We start from the raw sequence: 14,001 nt of genomic DNA, 5'->3' as shown, positions 1-14,001 counted from the left end.
ATTGACGAGGGATATAAAATTTTTTTTAAAGACCAATTAATTGTGCAGCCGATTGAAATTCAATTGGTTACACTGTTAAATGTTCCATAGGCTGCTAGCCCTGTGGTCTCCTGGCAGCAGCTGGACACTGGGTTGCCAGCTGCCAGATCTGCGGGCTACTGGTAGTGGCCAGGAGTTTATCCAGTAAGGTTAACCGACAAGCTAATGCTTATTGGTTAACTGGTTAAACTCTTATGTCCTTAATGGGGACAGTCTAATGCTGGAGTAAGAGTGTTTTTTTTTTTTCTGATTTAATTTATGTCACTTTGGAAACAGCTTAAAATCTACTAGAAAAAGGCATTTAATTACTCTCGAATTAGAGAGTCCACTGGGGAGTTACCACTCTAGTGGTGTAATTATTGTAGCAGAGCTTTAGTGCTTAATTTCCCATGTAGACATGCCCTTATCATCTAAATCTCCCCATAGAATCATAAACTGGAAGGGACCTCGAGAGGTCTTCTAGTGCACTCCTCTGCACTCAAAGAAGTGGGTTCCCAAACTGGGGAGGGGCGAGCCCCCATGGGGGGGTATGAAGAAATTGCAGGGGGGGTGCGAGGCGACCCAGCCACATACATACCCCGTCAATTCCACCCCAAGTTTTGCTGCTATTTTTTGGGGGGGGGCATGAGGGTTTCTCAAAAATCAAAAAGGGGGCGTGATGCTGAAAAGTTTGGGAACCAATTTTGATCCCTTTAGACCCCGTTTTTAAAAATTTCCTATGACAAAGATTCCACAACCTCCCTAAATCATTGATTCCAGTGCTTAACTACCCTCCTGACAGCAGTATCAGATCTGCTGCTGATGGCACAGATCTCAAAACAGTCGACAAATGGATGTCGCAATTTTACAGGTGGGGAAACTGAGGCACAGAGAGGGACCATGATGTGTGTCAGGTGACTCTGTGGCAGAGTGTGGGATAGAATGCAAGTCTGCTAGTTCTGTGCTTTGTCTAATGCACCCTGCCTCCTCCCTGCCTCCCTTGTGCATTGTCTGTATACTGTAATCTTCTGAACCTTTACAGCAGTGAGACTCAGGGTCAGGGTTGCGAGTCGCTTGTGACTCTTAGGGTGTGTCTAGACTACAAGGATTTTTTGAAAAAAAATGGCCTTTTTTTGAAAAATCTTTACCTGTATCTAGACTGCTGCCACGTTCTTTCGAAAGTAAATCGAAAGAATGCGGCAGTTTTTTTGACCGTGGAAATCCTCGTTTTACGAGGAATAACACCTTTTGAAAAAAGGTGCTATGTAATGCAAACTGTGCTTTTTTGAAAGAGAGCATCCAGACTGCATGGGTGCTCTCTTTTGAAAAAGCATCTTGCTTTTTCGAAAGTTCTGGTTGTAGTCTAGACACTCTTTTTTGAAAGAAGCTTTTTCGAAAGGCTTGCAGTCCAGATGTAGCCTATGGATACGTCTAAACTACACCCCTCTATCGGCCGAGGGATGTAAAAGACGTATCGAAAGTGCAAATGAAGCTGGGATTTAAATATCCCGTGCTTCATTTGCATAATGGTGGCTGCTGCTTTTTTTCTAAACGGGACTTTAAAAAACCCAGCAGTTTAGACGGGGAATTTTTGATAGAGTACAGGATCTTTCGAAACGGGGCATTTCTGTCTAAAATGCTCCATCTAAACTGCCTTTTTTTTCGAAAAGCCCCGTTTTGAAAAAAAAAGCGGTGGCTACTCCTCGTGTAACAGTAGTTCGAATTAGAAAGCCTAATTCAAACTACCTACTCCGTGCTGCGTGTAGCCGCGGGCACGGAGTCCGCACTAACGGGGATTTAAAAATGGCGACGCCTGGCAAGATGCAAATGAAGCCTGGGATATTTAAATCCCAGGCTTCATTTGCTACTTTGAATGACTACATTAACCACCCTAGTTCGAATTAGGGTGGTAGTGTAGACATACCCGTAGGAAGTTACTTCGAAGTTACAATTACTATTACCTGTGGAACTCCTTGCCAGAGGATGTTGTGAACACCAGGGGTGTGTCTAGACTGCATCCCTCCATCGACAGAGGGATGCAAATCAAGCACATTGAAATTGCTAATGAAGCAGGGATTTAAATATCCCGTGCTTCATTAGCATAAACATGGCTGCTGCTTTTTTTCCAAAACGGAGCTTTTTCGAAAAAAAGCAGCAGTCTAGACGCGGATCTGTCAAAAATAAATCCTTTTTCGACAGATCCTGTATTCCTCAAAAAAATAGGTTTACACGATCTGTTGAAAAAGGCTTTATTTTCCCATGAAAGCTCATCACCTAACAAACCATCTTGTTAGTCTTTAAAGTGCTACATAGTCCTGTTTTTTTTCCAGCTACACCAGACTAACATGGCTACATTTCTATCACTAGTCTATATTAAAAACAAGACCGTGTATCACTTTAAAGACTAACAAGATGGTTTAATAGGTGATGAGCTTTCGTGGGCCATCATGTGGACCACTTAGACACTAGAGAAAGGAATTAGGACTGCTGGTTTCTGTGCCTCATGTTGCCAGACTCGCTCTGTAACCTTGGGCACATCACTTTTCCCTGTGTACCTCTGTTTCTCCATCTATAAAAAGGGGGGTGAGGATTTTTACATACCCTCAGGAAACGCTCTGAGCCCTTCATATGAAAAATCACTATAAAAGCACCTTATAAACCTTTGGTGCATTGCCTGGAGCACTGAGGGTTTCCCTCATCCAGAAGATGGGCACAACCTGCTTCTGCACCCTGTGCCTGTGTCACTGGGGATTGCAGCTAGGTCTCAGAGGGTTAGGGAGACTAGCCCTCATGGGGGAGGGGGCCAAGCCCTCCTTCCATGCTGTACTCTGAACCACCTCCCCCCCCCCCCACTTTAATCCTCTCAACCCATGAACAGCCTTTTCCTTCTCCCTAGCCCTCTGCAAGAGGAATCTATGGGTCACAAGTCAGCCATCCTGGCTGGGCACATGTGAGGTTGGGGGTGGAGGAAGAGGGGATGGGCTGTATTTGGAAAGACCATCAGCCACCCTGCAGGCACAGTCCAAGCCTGCAGGCTGGGTGTCAGCTGGCATTGTCTTCTGAGCATTGAGATGCAAATCAGCACTCCAGCAGTTTCCTAAACCAGGTGGATAAGTAAGATTTGCATTCCCTTAGCTACCCCCTCGCCACCATTGGCACCATTGAGGTAAATGATGGATTGTCTGGATATCTGGAGACAATATTCTGTGAGGCCTGTGAAACAGGGCCATAGCCCTAAACTCACTTTTGTCTAAATGGGGCTGTGCATACTTATCCAATCACTGTCAGGGCACCAAGTAAGTAATTCAATAGAACCTGGCCAGCCAATACCAGACAGAAATAACCAATTATCAAGTGGCTGGTGGAGAGATGCCTGGGGCATTAGAAGAACAGGGTGTTTGCTTGGGAGGGCTAAAGGACATGAGGTTTAGAGAAGCTTAGGAAGTTTTGCTGAAACAAGACTCGTAGCTGCATACAAATTGTTAGGGCTAGGGAGGAATTTCTGATAAAACGGTGGGTGGGTAGGATCACAGACTTGCACTAGGATTGCCCATGGCCCAGTGAGTGCCCTAACCACTGTGCTATTGGCTGGTTTAGGGTGGGCAAGTTGTGTGTGTGTATGCATCTGCGCACACAAACACATTCAGTTTCTCCCGGGGGAAAGTTTTGAACTCCTTGAAAGATGGAAAAACCCTTCCTGCTCAGGTCTGACGAGGTTAGGCTGGCTGGCGGCAGGATGCATGTAAGTAAAAGTGCAGGGGAGGCTCAGAGGGCGGCTCAGGAGGTGGGGGAGTCTTGGGAAGTGGGGAGCACCCGGCAGCTTGAGATCCAGTGGACTTACAACGCTTTGCCCTTGTAGTTAAGGAATTCCTAGCTTGCCTCCTTGGGGGAGCTGCGACTCAGGCAGGTGACCCCAGTCTGGTTCCCAGGGAGCCATTCTCCTGACTTGATGCTCCCCTGTAATTCTCCTCTGCAGGCCACCTCCCTCTCTCCTCCGGCAGCCACCTAACAGCTTGGCTTTATCAGGTTAAGGAGGTAGATCAGCACCTGTTTCTCCCCCCTTGCCCTCCCCTGCTCTGCTTTTTCAGTTAGTCCATGTCTGCCCTGAATATCTTGCCTGTCATGGAACGGGGGTAGGTGGCTCCCCCATCCCAGTATTGCTTCCAACTCTGGAACAGTGTATCACTTCCAAGAGGCTCACACGCCATCATGTGGACCACAGTCTGGGAACCCCTGTACTAGTGCCCTGAGCAAAGGTCTAGGAACTAGGCTGGTCCTGAAATCGATTCACCGTGCAACTTCAGTCAAGCCTGCTCTGTGCCTCAGTTTCCCCAGCTGCAAAAGCTGAATGAATACCTGCCTGGTAGCCAGGGTCACATAGCAGTGATGAAGAGCTATATTCATGCTAAGCACTGGGGGTAGAGATTTGCACTAGCTGTAAACTTTGGGTGTGGATCATGGGTTCCTAAACTGGGGGGCATGAAGAAATTCCAGGGCGGGGGGGGGGGGGGAGGGTGTGAGGTTGGGTCGCATCACACCCCTCCTGGAATTTTTTCACACGCCCCCCAGTTTAGGAACCCATGATCTAGATGGTGCTTGGTCCTGTCGTGAGAGCACTGATGCCCTCTCCAGGTTCCTTCCTGATCTATGATAGAAATGTAGCCGTGTTAGTCTGGGGTAGCTGAAGCAAAATGCAGGACAATGTAGCACTTTAAAGACTTTAAAGTGCTACATTGTCCTGCATTTTGCTTCAGCTTCCTGATCTAGTATTTTATGATTCTGTGATTCTAATGCCAGGGAGGAAGAGCTGCCAGACCTATGGGAGTGGTTCTGCAGATGGAGGAGGAGCCCAAGCTTGTGTTGGAGGAAGCGGAGAGAAAAAACACCTTGGTATGGGCAGGGACTGGAGAATGGGATTGCAGGGAGGCGAGGAGCCAGGAGACTGTCAGATGTGCAGAGATAAAGGAAGGCAGGAGGCAAAGTGCTTAGAGGAGAGGTGAAGCAGAGAAAAATGATCTTCAAGCCTAGGACTGTCCCAGACGGTGTATAAGGATCCCAGGCCAAAGAACAGACTTGAGTCTCCAGTTGTCTCCTCTGGCATCACTGCGCCACTTGCTGCTCCCCAGAGCCCTTCTCTGAGCAGTCCACTTCAGCGTCCCATCCCGTTCACCCCCTCACCCTTGATTTTTCCTTGGCAGGGTAAAGCTGATCACCTCTCTCCACTATGGCCTCTGGGGATGGCAGCGACCCGCCGGACCGTCATCGGCGCAGGGCATCGCTGAAGCCCAATGCAGGTAACAAGGTCTCTATTGCGAATGGGGGGGGGGGGTTAATGTGTGTGTTTTCCATTCTTTTCAATTTTTTATTATCATTCCTGTGTCCTATCACGTTCCTTTAAAAAGAGGAGGGGGAGAGGTATGTGGGCCATTCCAGATTTAATATCTGGAGACGTGGTTTCAGGTGTGTGGCCAGTCGTTGCGCCAGAGATGCAGCCCTGAACTAGTGTCGGGTGCTGCAGATCACGACTGAGATGCGCTGGTGGAGCGCGTGTGTGTGTCTGTCAGACTGGAATCCCGGAGAGCTGCAGGACAGAAGTGAGATGCACTGGCAGAGAATGCATGGGTGTGTGGATGGGGGGAGTCCAGGACTAGAGTGGCCAGGGGAGCTGCAGGTGCGAATTGAAGTTTATTGGTGGAGTTTGCATGTGGAGGCGCTGGACAGCAATAGCAGTGGGCCGCAGAGACCCCAGGTGCATTGGCGGAGTGGTGGATGGGCAGTGCATGCATCTCTTACCTAGATTCGTTGCCATGTTCTCCTATCTGTACAGCCAAACGTCCCCTTCGTAAAGGAGACCCATGTCACGCCAGGCAATGCTTAATGGGATGCAGTCCGGGCATATCAGCTGTTGGGTAAAATCGAACCCAGATGACTTTCTAAAAGCTGGCTTGGCACAGCAGCAGCAGGCAAAACACTGAAACATTGCAACTGTTCTAAGAGCAGAGACCAGACTGAATCGAACAGCTCTGCTTCTTGTTTTTGTCCCAAACAGACACTACATGGCAACCTTTTAAGCATGGGTGATTCTTCAACCTGTTTTGCAGGTAGACTAGTAAAGGAACATGAGTCACTGCAGCTCTGTCAATAATCCTGCTGCAGTAACTATACCTAACTGTTTATGCAGCTCGCATCCAGCTCCGAGCTGTTTTACAGTCATGATTAGATTATTATTTGCATTGCAGTAGCATCTGGAGGCCCAGCTAGGGTGAGAACCCCATTGTTCTGTGCGCTGGACAGGCACGTAAGATGACAGTCCCCGCCTTACTGAAATTTGTAAAGTACATGAACCTCTGTTCTCTGGGTGTCCCTAATCCGGGAACACCTGGGATACCGACCCTGGGTGGTGGAGGAGGAAATGGCTCTGTGCACTGCCGCTCCCCCGGCTAGGGGAACAGAAATGACGCGATGTGCTTCCTCTCTGGCTTTTCCCTTTCACTCTCATAGTGGTGCCTTGGGAGCATCAGGTAAACACCCCACCCTCCTTATGTCCAGACCCCGCAGTGCCCTTCTTGGCCTGGCAAATTCTTTAATTTGGAATACCCTATTTGCCAGGGTTGCTGGATTAAAAAGGTTCATGTGTATTAAAATCAAATCAAAGGGGCAGTCCACATGTAGCATACCCATTGGAGCCAATGGGACTTTGCTTGAATAACAATTGTAGAATCACTTAAAAAACAACAAATAGTCTAGCGGCACCTTAGGGACTAACAAAACATGTAGTTGGTATCATGAGCTTTCGTAGGCACAGCCCACTTCTTCAGATGAATGGAGTTATTAAAGGTCCAGTTTCTAAATAAAAAGGGGATGGGGGGGAGAAGAAGAAAAAAAGGGGGGAAGAAATAGTTAATTAGTGTCCATGCTACATGAAGAGAAACACCTTCTCTATCAGCTTCATGTGGCATGGACACTAAGTGACAATTTCTTCCCCCTTTTTTCTTTTTTTTTTCCCTTCTTTTTCCTTCCCTCCATCCCCTATATATTTAGAAACTGGACTTTTAATAACTCCATCAGAAGAAGTGGGTTGTGCCCATGAAAGCTCATGACACCATCCGCATATTTTGTTAGTCTCCAAGGTGCTGTCAGACTATTTGTTGTTTTTTAAGTTTTTCCACTTACAAACTAACCCTCTTCTACCCCTCTGAAGCAATTGTAGAATCAGGCTGTAAACTACAGCCACACGCATTGCCCTCCCCTCCCTGCCACATGCAGTCTGAGTAGGATTCCCAAAGGGTACTGGCCTCACTTTGCTCCCAGTGAAATCAGCAGGAAGCTGTAGGGCTTCTGCTGTCCATGACTGAGGTATGGCCTTAACTTTTGGAGGCAGGAACACCAAACAGCCTGTAATTTACAATCGGTACATATGTACCAATCATGAAGGTAGAGGCGCTGGCGTCTGGGGGTTAAAACAGGAAATTTTACCAAATCTCAAGTCACACCTCTCTGCAAGGGGTGGATTTTCCCCCAGACTCCAGACCTTTGTCAAATCTGCATTTAAATGTACCAGGGCAGCTTTGACATTAGCGCCTTGTTTGAGTGAATAGGGCTTAGGTGGAGATGGCTTTTCTATCTATACAGCTATAGCTTAGCTAGAGATAGGCTGGGTGAATAGGTCATGAACAAGGGCCAGCCAAGACAGAGGCTGTTAGCCGTGCTAAAAACAGTAGCATCCTGTCCCTGTCCTGAGAGGCTTACAGTCTAAGCAGGTAAGCCAGACACATGGTGGGCGAAGGAGCAGAACACGCAAGCAGAGAGAACCCATGTGGTGGCTGCAGATGGCATGTTGGTTCCATTTTGTTGGGGGGATTATATTTAGAAGGGGAGCAGCTAGAGCATGGGTTCCCAAACGGGGTGGTAGTGGTGAAGAAATTCTAGGGGGGGCGTGAGGTGACCCAGGCCTCCCCCCCATCAATCACCCTCCCAAGTTTTGCTGCTATTTTTGTTTTTCGGCCCCACTCAGTTCCTTTTCTTTATTTTTTTTTGCTCAACAAGTTTTGCTGCTATTTTTTTGGAGGGGGGGGGGGCGTGAGAGTTTCTCAAAAATCAAAAAGGGGGTGTGATGCAGAAAAGTTTGGGAACCACAGAGCTAGAGGAAAACAAGAAGAAAGGGAAAGTGCTGCAGAGGACGAGGCAGGGGAAAGGGGGAACAGGTGTAGTGTGAAGCTCCGGCGGGGGAGTGGGTTGGTGTGAGCAGCTGAGTGCAGCAGAGAATGTCCAGTTTAAATCCCGGAACAGGCTCCCCTTGCTGTTCCCTGATACACAGGACTGGCCCTGCCATGGAAGCAGGTGGGAATGGGAGCTGGAGACTTTGGTAAGGAAAGTTGCTAGTTCCTACAGAAAGCAATGGAAAATGCAGGGCGAGACCAGGCTGTTTGGTCTGTTTCTATCTGTCTGTTTGTGTGACTGTGAAAGAGGCTGACCTATCCCCGCATGTTTGTAGCCGCCGGGTGGGGCACTGGATTTGTCAATATGCTAGTCACTTTGCAAAGGCAAAAATGACAGCCCCAGTGGTCAGTATAATCTAACTGTTTTGCCTCTGATGTAGGAATGCTTGATCGGATATGCGATCGCCCGTACAACCACCTGGAAGCATAGTGCTGGGCAGTACAACACAGGGCTGGGCGTTAGGACTTCTGGGTCTAGACCCTGGCTCTGATACCAAATTGTTGTCTGGCTGTGGCCATGCAGCTTTACCTCTTTGTGCCTCAGTTTCCTTATCTATAAAATGAGGGTAATATGCAAACCATTGGGAGGCATAACTCATTAAGGCTTGTAGCACCCTTTGGGATCCTTGGATGGAAGGGTCTGGAGAAAACAAAGCTAATGTTTATTTATTCGTATCTACCCTGATGTCTGCAGGAATAGCCAACATCTGCTGCTTCACATACGACAGTTGAACCCACCCAACTTCATGCCTGGGGCTAGAACAGGGGTGGGCAATAATTTTTACCCAGGGCCACTTCAAAACTTTTTTGAAGGGCAGGGCCTAAACAGGAAGGGGCGGGGCTACCCCACCCCCAGACCATGATAGGTCTGGGGGTGGGGGATCCCCTTTGCCCCCCTTCCCAGTAGGCACCCATTTCCTGGAAGACGCTTGGCATGCTCCCCCACACTCAGGCCAATTAGGGCCTGGGGGCAGGGAGCATGGGAAGCCTCCTCCGCTCTCCCCCCCCACCTTGCAAGCCACGCGTGGCACTTCAAAGTGCCACATGCTCCTGGCAGGGCGGGAGGAGGCTTCGCGCACTCCCCGCCTGCAGGTCCTAATTGGCCTGGGGGCGGGGGAGCAGCAGGGCCTCCGTGGGCCGGATCAAGCCACTTGGCAGGCCGGATCCAGCTTGTGGAGGCCCTTTTGCCCACCCCTGGCCTAAAAAGACCATTTAAAAGTGGTTGGAAAATACAGCGCCCCAAATACCCATCCTTCAAACAGCCATGCTGTGGAAACCAGTCTCTGGCGGATGAGCCTGCTTCTGAGTAAAGCTACATTTTATGGATATTTTTAATAAAAGTCATGAAAGGTCATGGCCACATGGGCCATGAGTTTTTGTTTATAGCCCATGACCGTTCCATGACTTACTATGAATACCTCTGACTAATGCTTAGCTGCTCTGGGAGGCCGGGGGGGTCGTGGGAGGGCGATGGCTTTGGCGGCAGGGGTGGGGGGGGATGACTGCCCCTGGCTGGCTGCTGCTCTGAGGCCCCCAGATACCTCCGTTCGGGCAACCTCCGGGATCACTGCTTCTGCTCAAGCAGCTGGCCCCAGGGAGGGTGACCCCGGTGTCAGCCACACCGGTTGCTGCAGCGGCAGAAACTCCAGGACAAACTTGCAGGCGTACTTATGAGCCGCTGTAGAGCTAACGCTCCCTTCCTCCCACTCCCAGCTATCTGCTGCCCATGCCAGCGAGTTATTTCTGCCCTGTCACTAGGGGAAGCAGTATGTCCAGGCAAGATTTACTGCGTGCTGCTGTCATACAATTTCCCCCACCCCCATGCTGTGCACCCCAGTCTTTGTCCAGGCGTGCGGCAGCCATCGTCATGCACGCTGTTTCCTGTGTCAGTGTGATCTGCGGTGAGCTCCCTGGCAGAGATAAATGAGTAAACACTTCACACCTACCTCAGCCTAAGGGGAAGTGACCTGGCTGAGTCAGAGGCTGTGCGGGGACTGGAAAATATCCACCCCAACCAAAATCAAAGGTTGAGCAGAGCAAGAGGAGCCTTCAGGCTGCAGCCCCGGGTTTTGCTTACGGCTCGCTGTGCAGTTCTATGCCAGCCGCACAGCTCTGCAGAAGGATGCCCTGCTGTCACCCACCCAGGGTTGTCCTGCATTGCCATGACTCAAGCCAGACCTGACCTGGAGGAATCTCCTCTAGGGTGAGACCATGGTCCCCCCCATGGCTCATTCAATCGCTGGCCTCTGTTGAGATTGCCTCTGATGGGGGGTGGATTTTATGATGGAGTCCCCTGCAAACTGAACAGAAACCCACCAAATTCATTTCCCACTGGCATGTCTCAGCGGGCAGCTACTTTACAGGACTACTGATGTGGGCTAGAGTCAATCTTTTACCTCTATGTTACATTGGCAGCCTCCTGAGCTACCGAGGGCCCTTGTGTTGCCTCGATACTGAAACAGCAGAGTTTGAAAATCACTGTGGTCATTTTAAGATATGAAGATGTAGTAAAGATTGTCCCGACTTTTGCTGCCCCACAAGGGAAAGCCAGCATACAGGGGACACTTCACCTTGTGGCAAAGGCAATTTGGTGTTTGTTCACTAAGGTAGCGAGGTCAGAAGGGACAATTCCATCCAGGGCACTGGAAGGAAACCCTTTCCATTGTATGGCTGCCAAACTCTCACTCTGTATCCCTTGAGATGCCTTTGGCATGAGGTTGAATGAAATTGCCGGCCTCCTTCTGATCTCACTTAAACGGGCGTTGTTCGTAATAATAATCCTTTTTTCATCAGTAGATGTCAATGCACTTTAGAAAGGAAGGACTCCTCATTGGTCCTATTTTAAAGATGGCAAATTTGAGGCACAGAGAAGTTGGGTAATTTGCCCAAGGTCATCCAAAAGGCTACTGGCATAGTTGAGAATCTTAGAATCCTAGTACTGGAACAAATTTCGAGAGGTCATCAAGTCCAGTCCCCTGCTCTCATGGACAGACCAAGCACCATCTTCATTCCTGATAGATGTCTGTCTAACCTGCTCTTAAATATCTCCAATGATGGAGATTCCACAACCTCCCTAGGCAATTTATTCCAGTGTTTAAGCACCCTGCCAGAAAGTTTTTTCTAATGTCAAACCTAAATATCCCTTGTTGCAATTTAAGCCCATTGCTTCTTGTCCTATCCTCAGAGGCCAAGGAGAACAATTTTCCCCTCTTCTCCTTGTAACACCCTTTTATGTATTTGAAAACTGCTGTCCTGTCCCCTCTCAGTCTTCTATTTTCCAAACTAAACAAACTCAGTTCTTTCAGTCTTCCCTCATAGCTCATGTTTTCCTTTAATCATTTTTGTTGCTCTCCTTTGGACCCAATCCGTTTCTCCACATCTTTCTTAAAATGTGGTGCCCAGAACTGGACACAATACTCCAACTGAGGCCTAATCAGTGCAGAGTAGAGCGGAAGAATGACTTCTCATGTCTTGCTCACAACACTCCTGTTAATGTATCCCAGAATCATGTTTGGTTTTTTTTTGCAAGAGCATCACACTGGTGACTCATATTTAGCTTGTGGTCCTCTATGATCCCTGGATTCCTTTCTGCAGTACTCCTTCTTAGATAGTCACTTCCCAATCTGTACGTGTGAAACTAATTGTTCCTTCCTAAGTGGAGCACTTTGCATTTCTTCTTATTAAACTTCATCCTGTTTACCTCAGGCCATTTCTCCAGTTTGTCCAGATCAATTTTGAATTATGACCCTATCCTCCAAAGCACTTGCAACTTCTCCCAGCTTGGTAGCATCTGCAAACTTAATACGTGTATTCTCTATGCCGATATCTAAATTGTTGATGAAGATTTTGAACAGAACAGGTCCCCAAAGTGTCCCCTGTGGAACCCTACTTGTTATGCCCTTTCAGCATGACTGTGAACCATTAATAACTACTCCTGAGAACAGTTATCCAGCCAGTTCTGCACCCACTTTATAGTAGCCCCATCTAGGTTGTATTTCCCTAGTCTTTCTGAGTCCTAGCCTAGTGCCCTGTCAGCTAGGCAAGAGTAACTCTGCTGAAGTGAATGGGAGCTTGTAATTTTCAGAGGTGAGCACTGTAGTTGCTCACAGTACGTCTACACAGCAGCGTTATTTTGGAATAACTGACATTAGGAAATAACATAGTCCGTGTCTGCACTACAAGCAGTTATTTCAACAATATGTCAAAATACTGTCAAGCTGGAGGACTGCTTACTTCGACTCCTGTAACCTTCATTGTATGAGGAGTAAGGGAAGTTGGAGGAAGAGTGCTCTTTCTCGGACTTCCTGCTGTGTAGACAGCGCCGAAAGCCGAAGTCAGCTCTTTCGACTTAAGCTATGCAATTAATACAGCTCAAGTTGCGTAGCTTGCTTCAGCATTAGCCCTGTTCTCAGTGTGACAACCCATCTGGGCCAACAGTGGGGCTTGAACTGGGGACTTCCAGAGCCACGCTTGTGGGACTTTACACCTCAAACAGGCAGAGGCTATAGGAGCCTCACATCCTCTGTGGTTCAGGCACCTGTGATTCTCTGAAAAACTGGGCTCAGGAGCTACCCTGTTGGGTACCCAGCGTGGGATTAGAAAGGGCCCTGTTTTTGTTTAGAGGTGATGGGATTTTTGACTCTTGTGACCAAAAAAACCAAAAAACAGCTGCATGGGCTGGGGAGGTTTTAGCATCTGCTCCTATCTGATTGTTTTCCATCTTGTGGTACAATAGCATCCATTGTCAGGATGATGTAAGTTGCAGCAGGTATGATTTGTAGCTGCTCTCTGATAACAGGGTGCTTATCAGCCTTTGTTTAAACAAATGCACCTTTTAGTGCATCAGGGCTGAATGTGGTTCCCGGCATTTGAAAGACAGTGTCAGGTTAGGCCATGCATAATTACAGTTTAAATGCTGATGGTGAGCTTGGAGCCATATGGGTACCTAGAGGGGAGTGTAGCCGCAATTTAGGGGCTTTTATCCTGCTTACTTTTCCTGCTGCTGGCATAGCAGGAAAAGAGGTGAGGCCAGGCCTCCCATACTGCTTTGATCCCTGGCTGCAGATGGGTCCTGGCGTTGTAAAGCAGACTGGCACTGCACTGGAATGGGAACAGCACAAAAGGGAGCTGAGCTTTGAGATATTGTTGCACAATCCGCCTCTAAGCCGCACAGAGCGCTTGAATTCCAGAGATCTGACTCAGTGTGTACCGGGAGCTGGTCAGAACTCAGCATGTTTTTTGTGTCTGAAGGGTGGAGAGGATTTCTGAACTACAGACCTCATGACATTGCACTGATGCCTGGTGGCATTTGAAAAAGATATAGTTCAGAAAAAGATTATTGTTTATATCGTGGGAGCACCTAGGATCAGGCCTCCCTTGCGGTACAAAAACACGGGCCCAAAAATTCTGTCCCAGAATTCTTCTGTCTCTGTGTTACGAGTAATAACACCTGGGGTTATTATAACAGAAAGTGGTGGGGTTTTTTAAACCTGTCTCCTCTTTGTTGTTCATGCTGCTTATTTGCCCGTCTGTGTTTCACTGAAACTATGAGTCAGTCAGTTTCGTTTTCTCGTTCCCCTTTGGCCAGCACAACACCCTTGCCTTCCGCTTCGCCTCAGTCCGGGAATTGTTTACATCCAAATAAATCTGTTCTTCCTGAATCGAAAACAACCCCAGAAAGAACTTTGGGGGAAGGAGATTGTCATTCCTCCCCCACACCTTTATTTACACAACCTAGAACATAAGAGGGGTTAGACCAAAGGTC

General features: G+C 48.3%; 1 protein-coding gene across 1 annotated transcript in view; it reads left to right on the top strand.

The window, feature by feature from the left end:
- BAK1 (BCL2 antagonist/killer 1) overlaps positions 1-14,001 on the top strand; it is a 32,280-nt gene that overhangs the window by 5,966 nt on the left and 12,313 nt on the right. Inside the window, exon 2 of the mRNA XM_075909847.1 lies at positions 5,217-5,312. Coding sequence (XP_075765962.1) covers positions 5,243-5,312 — 70 coding nt within the window. The 5' untranslated portion in view covers positions 5,217-5,242. The remainder of the gene's footprint in view (positions 1-5,216; positions 5,313-14,001) is intronic.

Source organism: Pelodiscus sinensis, chromosome 27 (assembly GCF_049634645.1).
Source record: "Pelodiscus sinensis isolate JC-2024 chromosome 27, ASM4963464v1, whole genome shotgun sequence".
NCBI classification, from domain to species: Eukaryota; Metazoa; Chordata; order Testudines; family Trionychidae; genus Pelodiscus; species Pelodiscus sinensis.
The sequence above is the reverse complement of the archived record's forward strand: the minus strand, read 5'-3'. Positions and strand labels throughout refer to the sequence as shown.